The 7,971-nt window shown below is 48.2% G+C and overlaps 1 protein-coding gene across 3 annotated transcripts; it reads left to right on the forward strand.

The window, feature by feature from the left end:
* Positions 1-303: 303 nt before the first annotated feature.
* LOC123138452 (proline-rich protein 12) lies at positions 304-5,722 on the forward strand. 3 transcript variants are annotated; one of them, XM_044558430.1, is made up of 8 exons: positions 304-682; positions 1,100-1,193; positions 1,282-1,377; positions 1,462-2,235; positions 2,717-3,077; positions 4,054-4,135; positions 4,235-4,498; positions 5,277-5,722. In XM_044558430.1, exons 1-7 carry the CDS (start codon positions 545-547, stop codon positions 4,451-4,453), a joined length of 1,764 nt encoding a protein of 587 aa, XP_044414365.1. In that variant the 5' UTR covers positions 304-544; the 3' UTR covers positions 4,454-4,498; positions 5,277-5,722. The 3 variants fall into 3 exon arrangements, with proteins under 3 accessions (XP_044414365.1, XP_044414364.1, XP_044414366.1); XM_044558429.1 differs by having other exon boundaries at positions 313-682; positions 5,266-5,722; XM_044558431.1 differs by having other exon boundaries at positions 317-682; positions 1,465-2,235; positions 5,266-5,722.
* The last annotated feature ends 2,249 nt before the right edge of the window (positions 5,723-7,971 follow it).

A 7,971-nucleotide genomic window follows, 5' to 3' on the forward strand; every position in this document is an offset into this window, starting at 1 on the left:
GGAAAGATTCGCGCCAAGTCAAAGCTGCTCCGACGCCGCCGGGCCCCGCGCGAGCAGGCTCAGGCTGACACCGGACGGCGCGTAGCCCACCCACGAGTTCGTCCGTCCGTCCGTCAGCCGGGCCAGGCCCGCTGCCGCTGCAGCGAGGGCGAGGCGGGTGGGGCCCATGAGCGTCGCGTCGGTGTGTACTGTGTAGCAAGGAGCAGTGCACTGAAAAAACAAAATCGAATGTGAAACGTGACGGCGGGAAGTTTTCGCCGTACTCTCTCCGTCGGCGCAGGAGGAGGAGCACCCACGGCGGCCGGCCCGTGCGCATCTCGTCGGGCGCTCGCACGGCCGGCCCGGGCCCGGCCCGAGAACAAAAGTACAAGACCCACCGAGGAAGGAATGTGGAGGAAGTAGTAGAGCATCATCTTCCTGCCTCCCACCCACGCGCCATTTTTAATCCGCGGAGAGAGAGGGAAGCCCCGCGCACCCCGCCCCGCTCCACTCAACTGCCCCCGCACTGGCGCCGTCCTCGGGGAATGCGGCCGCGCGGCCGACCATGCCACGCGCCGCGCCCGGGCTAGGGTTCCCCGCCGCAGCCGCCGACCCAGCGCCCGAGCGCCGCCACCCTCCGTCCTCCCGGCGGAAGAAGCCGCCGCCGCGCCGAAGGCGCCCCGCACCGCCAACGCCACCCGCGGTAAAAACCCTCTCCCCCCTATCTATCCCTCTTCCTCATTGCGTCCACATTGCCGTCTCAGGCCGGCCGCTCGCCGGATTATTTTACTGCTGCGAGTCAATAGATCCAATCCAGAGCACGTCGCCGCACATGCCCGCCGCCGAGGGCAGTCGAACTTCGAAAGTCGAAACACTCCGCGTAAGCAAGGGATAAGGCCAAAAGAAATTCGAACGGGGCTACCGCGTGCGTGGCCACGGCCTGCGTCGTCGCTTTTCTATCATTGCTGGCTCTTTTGTTCCGTTGCGTCGCCTTTTTTCCCGTTCGCTGTTTGGCGGTGACTGTGCCGTGCCCTGCCCGAGCTTGCTCGGTGGGTCGGTGCTCCGTCCCGGATTTCGGTTTGCTGAGAGGGACGCTCCCTTTGTTTGGCTCCTTTTGCAGCCGCCGGAGGGGCCACGCGGTGCAGCCGATCCAGATCCGGGCCTCCTCCACCCCCGCGGCGGCAGCCACGCCTCGCGCGCCACAGCTCCCAGAGGTGGGTCAAGCGATCCCAGTGCCCAGCACGCTCCGCATTTTGTCTCCTCCTGCCGTCGCGGCAGCTAACCCCTTTCACACGCGCGCAGGCGAGGACGGCGACGACGACGAGGACGAGGGAGGCTACGACGCGGCGGGCTTGGAGGAGGCGGCGGCCGGCGACTCCTTCTCCCACTCGCTGAAAGGTAATCCACTCCCCTCCCGCTCTACATGATGCCTTTGGTGTCGAGTGAAGTGAAGTGATTGCTTACTGTTTGTTGGCTGTTCAGCAGAGTGCCAGAAGCAGCTGCAGCGCAGGGCGGAGGCGCGGCCGCCGGCGCCCGCGCATGAGCTCGGCAACGGCGACGCGTTCGGGGGGATCGAGCTGCTCGTGCTCTCGCCGAGGTGCTTGCTCGGGGCTGCCGTGGGAGGGATGAGCAAGAGCTCGACCGCGTCGTCCAGAAGCAGATCAGGCACGTTTCCGAGCCCCGGGACGCCCAACTACAACCGGCATTGCGCTGGCAACATGCAGTACCCCAAGGGCTGGAGCTCGGAGCGGGTGCCGCTGGGGGCAGGCGCCAACAGGAGGTATGGGGGCAGCGGGGTCGTGCTCCCTTTCAACAATGGGAGGAAGCTGCCGTCGAAATGGGAGGACGCCGAGAAGTGGATCCTGAGCCCGGTTTCCTGTGATGGGATGGGGAGGATGTCGGCACCGGCGCCGCATCATAGACGGCCAAAGTCCAAGAGTGGGCCGCTTGGTCACCCTGCTGGTGTTCCAGGAGCTTATGCATCTGTTTCGCCGATGATTCCCTGCTTCGATGGTGTTCTGGCGGCCGCTAATTTTGCGGCTCATTCGCCTTTCTCTGCCGGGGTTCTCATGCCAGGGCACGCGCGCAACGGTGACTTCAGCAGTGGGAGAGCCAGAAGTGGGGATGATGGAAGCAGTAGGTCGTATTCGGCTGAGAAGGAACCGTATATATGGAGATCAGCAAGTACACACGCGTGGACAGAAACACTTATGGAGGCATCTGCCTTTGCTCATATCTCAGAGGAAGCTGCACAAGGTTTGAGCTAGTTTCTTCTCATCAGTATCAAGCACATTTTTGCTACTTCACATTTTATCTGCCTGATTAGATGCAACAAGAGAAGATACTCATATAACGTACGGATTCGATCATAAGATAGAACTCCTACACATGCCAATACATTGAAGTTGAACAATTAGCAGATTCTACATTTCAACCCTGCAATCGTCGTGTACCTCAAATCATACATCACTTTTGGTTTACATAGTTTGGACATTCAAAAAGGCTTTCCCACAATCATATATATGAATGGTAGGGTGCAAGAAGTCTGTTATTTGCCCCTTAAAAAAACCAGACGAATAGCAGTAGTTTAGAAACCTAAAACAACGCTATCGTGTGCCATAGTTATCTACTTTTCCTGCTCAAATAAACTAGTTTCGAGTTTATTTTAACCTGTAATGCTCAAATGATCTTCAACGTTGAGAGAAATCAGCCTTACTATCTTATACCCTGTACACAGATGATGTCTTACAAGGCCAACAAGGAGCAACTCCTGTGATTTCCAGTCCAATCATAAAGAAAGATGTTGCCACACAAATGAGTCCTGATGACAGTATAATATCGTCCTCCCCAAAAGCGAGGCATTCCTGCTCCAGCTTGCCGTCAGGACATGCTATTAGAGAATCAAATAGTCATACACCTAAGGTTGAAGTTAGGGATGTGCAGGTAGATGATCAAGTAACTGTTACCCGGTGGTCCAAGCGACATGTAACACGAGGCTCTGATAAGCGATCAACAAATATTGTTGAATGGAGGAAGAAGACTACAGAGGCCCGGGCTCCATCTTTTGATGAAAAAGAAAGAGAAAGATGCATATCAAAGTAAGTTCTTACTTCATGTTTGCCATTTTGTTTACAAGTAAACTGATTTGGATTAGCACGAAGGCATGCGCAGAGAAGAGAGTGCTTTCACTGTAGTGTTATAACTGTTAAACTTATACCCATCCTGCTGTCAGAGTTCCCAGCAAGAGTTCCACAGATGACTTGCTTTTCTGGAAATGTTTGTTGTGATTAATGAAAAGGTCATCCTACAGTGCCAAGCTAATCTGGCTGTATGCCTGACAGTGTACAGAATGCATATGTATAGGAAGGGTAATGAGCTAAATATGGTAGCCGTTGCAAACCGAGTATAGATCTAGCTACTATGCGGCCTCCTGATATGCTACTTGTGACATGTTCTTAGTGGGCTAACTGAATAAGCAATCGACAGTCAACTGTGGGTTGGACGAACTTCCAAAATTTGAAGTTGCAAATTTAGCCGGAGTAACATGCAAATACTGCGACTGAAATGACACACTCCAAAAGTTACCTTATTGCAATTTACCCAGTTTCTTTCTTCATCAAACTGGTACATATCAGGTTACAAATTTAATTCAGTGCTTGAAGGTGTTTTATGATGTCATAAGATCACTTATTACAGGTTCCCTTCTGGTAAGTAAATTCCAGAGGGTTCCCATCTTTAGAATAGGAGGACATAGATTGTGAAAGGTTATTTTTCTCTAATTAGTAAGGTAGCAACTGGCAAATAATGAAAAGGAGAAATCGGCACCAATGGGGTGCAATTGATTTATGGACTAGATATGCGCTTACAGTGTGTGAATCCTAGATTTCTATGATTCATAGAAATCATACTTTTAGTTGTTTGCTATGCAGTCTAAGTGATGGTCCTGTTTTTCCAACTGTACACAAGATAATAATGTTTTGACGTCCTCAGTTACTATTGAACATTAACTTCTAGTTAAGGACACAAATTATGACATATGTCGTGTTGCTGATACCTAGTATTTTTTTTGTCAAGGTGCAAGAGAGAGGAAGCAAAGATCACTGCTTGGGAAAATCTGCAGAAAGCAAAAGCAGAGGCAGCAATTCGGAAGTTGGAGGTATTGTTTCTGGTTGTACACAATCAGCCATGTTTGCATTATTTCTAATGTTTCTATGCTTTGGCTACAGACTTACATGTTCTGCCCTTTGTATTACAGATGAAGCTTGAAAAGAAGAGGTCATCATCGATGGATAGAATTTTGGGCAAACTACGTTCTGCTCAAAAGAAAGCACAAGGCATGCGCACTACAGTTTCTGTCAGTGAGGATCAGTGTGCTGTCAGTGAAGATCAGTGTGCTGTGAGGGCAACCAAGAAGGCATCCTTGAGAAGGACTAGCAAGCCTTTCAGCTGCTGTTTCACCTATCATGCTTGCTAGTTGTGATATGGTTGGTATCTACAATGATTGTAGAAACTTTTTTTGGTGAGTTACTTTGCTTGCCATACTTATCTGGATCTCTGTTAAACGCGTACATATTTGGAAAAGTTAATATTAGCCCCCCATTTTTTTGCTGGAAAGAGATTCATTTCATCAAATAGGGTTTCCAGAGGGATGGTCCAAACTGGAATTTTCAATTGGACTACAGCTTATCAGCATGCAGTACGTTGGAGCAAAATTTGCTAAAGACATGGCTTGCCCTATTTTGATAACAATGAATCTTCATAAGCTTGATCTCCCTTTCTGAAGCAATATGGCACTTTGCTTTTTGAACTAGACTTGAATATCTCGTCATGTCTGACAGTCCCTTGACTATTGGTTGAGTGTAGATTTGGAATTTGGTCCAAATTCTTAAACCGTTCGTTTTTCCTTGCAACGCGTAATTCCATGCACCTATGGTCCCTAGGAGTGATTTGGATGGTCCCATTGCGGTGCTGACTGATATGGTGTGTAGGTGTATGTGGCATAACCAGTTGGCTACCGTGTGTTTGTCAAAGTTTGAAACAGGGAACAAATTATATATTTTTGTTTAAAAATAGATTCCATATTATAGTTTGAGGGCCCATTCTCTGTTACATATAAATATATAACTACATTGTCCATGCAAATAGTTTTGAGTGCGAATTCTCTGTCACATATAATTAAATTGTTCATGTGTATAGTGTGATGCTTGCAAAATTTTGTATGGTTAGTAACAGCCTTGTAGTGGTCTAGTAATAAAACTTGAACTAATATTACTCATGTATCTTCAGAACCTTTGCAGCTCAAGTCAGCCGGCAGACAAACTGAAGTTAGACTGCAAATGTCCGCCGTTGCAGCTGGAGATAGCAGGAGTAATTAGAAGAAGAGAGCTTAGCGCGGTCTGATGAATCAAAGTTTTGGAGCAAAGCCCACTCTTGTAGCTGATGATATGGAGTACTTCACTCGGTACTCTGTATCTGTAAACCAAGCAAGTGCTGTAGATCAGGAAGCTCCCTTCTCGAGCTTTTCTCTAGTTGAACTCCGGACTGATCGGCCGGTCCTCATGGGCTGCCTGATGCTGTGTACTGTATCTTTGCCATGGAATTCTGTATGTAGTTTCAAGCATTGGGGCTCCAGTGTCAAATATTGGATTCATTGAACAAAGTTGTGAGAGCCACAAGCTAGAGGCACTTGACAGCAAGGCCTACAAACAAAGCTAGAGATGGGAAGAAGTGATTTTTTTGTTTTTGTTTTTGTTTTGAGAAGAGCTGGGAAGAAGTGTTGGCTGGTCTTGGAATGCTTTCGACGTGGACGGTTGGCTCGGCTGCCGTGGCCAACGGGAGACGGTTGTGCCGTCGGAAGCAAAGCCAAGCCACATCAATTCAAACAGAAAAACGGAAAGTTGGGCAGTACTCCGGGTTATCCAAGACGCTGCTGCTATGCGTCGGACGGAGCTCTGGACGAGTCCACCACTCGGCCAATGAGCCGCTTCCAGCGCGCAGTCGTCCACGCACCCACCTACCTTTTGCGTTCGTCGTTCGTTTCTCCGCGTCCTGTGCTTGTGTATATCCTACCAGTTCGTTTCGTGGCCGCCGCCGCGTGCGCACGCATGCCAGATGATTCAGCATATATCCATATCGCTTATCATCATCCCTGTCCGTTTCTCCATTGCTTCGCTTCTTCTCCTTTGCCTCCGACGTGACAATGCTCACGCTGCGCCTGCGTGAAACTATGTACACATTTTTTTTCCCAAAGATAACTTTCGATCCATTCATCACCTGCCATGGTAGTAAATAAATAACAAAAAATCACATCCATGTTTATAAACCACCTAGCGACGACTACGAGCACTAGAGCGAGTCGAAGGCGTGCCGCCGTCATCGCCCCTCCCTCACTTGAACCGGGTCAAACTTGTTGAAGTAGGCAGTTCGGGAAGTCATCATGCTAAGACCACACGGGGCTAGGGCATTAGAACAACAATAGTCGCTGATGAAGAGAAGTATAGATCAAAATGATACAACCTATAGACACATAAATGAAGACACACAAAGATTGGATCTAAGCAGATCCACCGAAGACAAGCACCAACCAAATTCCACGAGATCCGTCGAAGACTCTCAACACGCCCTCCGACAATGTTAAACGCATCAGCAGAATGGGGGCTAGACGAGGAGAATCTTATTCCATCTTTAGGGAGGCGTCATCGCCTCGTCTTCCTAAGCAGGATGCAAATCATAAATGAGCTCAGAAAACACCTAAAACAGAGTAAGAGGCCGGCTATGGCTGGGGGTCCACCGTGCCTCCATAGTCTTACGGCCATCAATGGAAGGCATAAGAACCCTAAGCTTTTTCCTTGAAGAGGAGGCGGTGGTTGTGTTCGGAAATTCTGTACACACTACGAGTTCCCATTAAGTAACGGCAGCATTGAAGGCATCATGAAGATCATGGGTACGTATCCTAGGGCGCAACCGATTGTAGGGCAACCGACTGCTCCCGTCTTGGTGATGACCACCATTGGTACTCGTCCGTCACGGAGTGTAGGATCTGATTGTAAACACTTAGTTCGTTGGTGAAGAAGCCCTAGCTTTTGATATGTTGGGTTGTAACTTCAATGGGCATAATGTGTTACCCCATGGCTCATTACCTTTTGGTCCGTATCTTTGATGGGCCCGGATCCTTGGCTAGCCCATTATGTATCTGTGGGCCTACCCCATAGGTATTCCTCTGTAAACCACTCACTGTTCCGATATCGACTAGGATAAAGGTGTCAATTTTATCATGGGCACGGTCATTGTTTATAAAATAAAATAAAATACGATACAAGTATTTTATTTTCTCATGCTTCTCACTCACTATGTAGAATAGGATTATTCATGTGCTCATCATTAGTATTTAATGTGTAAATCAATTTATAGTAATACAACAAAGTTATCTATTTGTATGATAGAGCAAAAAAGATAACTTTTAGTTAATGACATAGATGAGTTACGAGCTAACTTGTTTTTTATTGCAATATGTAGAGAGGTATAAAATGTGAACTTGTGGAATGGATTCATCAGGAGTGGCCTGACTCAATCAAGAAGGCTCTGCAGGGCTCTGGGATAGGTATGAGTAGACCAATAAACAAGAAATTAAAGACAAACTTGATCAAATGTAGATCAATTCCCATCTTCATGCGCGAAAAAGAAGCTAGACGAGCAATTTGATAAGCTTAATGAGGATGGCAGTAACATAATGGACCAAACAGAGCAGAGGGTGGAAAACATGAACTTGCATAGGATAAGTAGGGGGAATGGAGATCATAATAGGAAAGAACAAGCTGATAAAGACAGGGCTGAGATGGACGAAGAGAATAAGAGGCTCAATAATCTTATTGTCCAGCTGAAGTCAATTTAGGTTGCCCAAGAAGGTGTGATCAGAAACTTGAAGAAAGAGAGAGCATGTTCAAGGAGAAGAAGCTGGAGTATGGCATTTCTGACCTAGTTTCAGATGGTGGG

Source organism: Triticum aestivum, chromosome 6B (assembly GCF_018294505.1).
Source record: "Triticum aestivum cultivar Chinese Spring chromosome 6B, IWGSC CS RefSeq v2.1, whole genome shotgun sequence".
Classification (NCBI taxonomy): Eukaryota; Viridiplantae; Streptophyta; class Magnoliopsida; order Poales; family Poaceae; genus Triticum; species Triticum aestivum.

Excerpts from the sequence above, each read along its gene's own strand:
- LOC123138452 (XM_044558430.1), top strand. The coding sequence starts at position 545 with ATGCCACGCGCCGCGCCCGGGCTAGGGTTCCCCGCCGCAGCCGCCGAC. Across the intron at positions 1,194-1,281 it reads GCGCGCCACAGCTCCCAGAG|GCGAGGACGGCGACGACGAC; the intron begins GTGGGTCAAGCG and ends ACACGCGCGCAG. Across the intron at positions 4,136-4,234 it reads CAGCAATTCGGAAGTTGGAG|ATGAAGCTTGAAAAGAAGAG; the intron begins GTATTGTTTCTG and ends TTTGTATTACAG.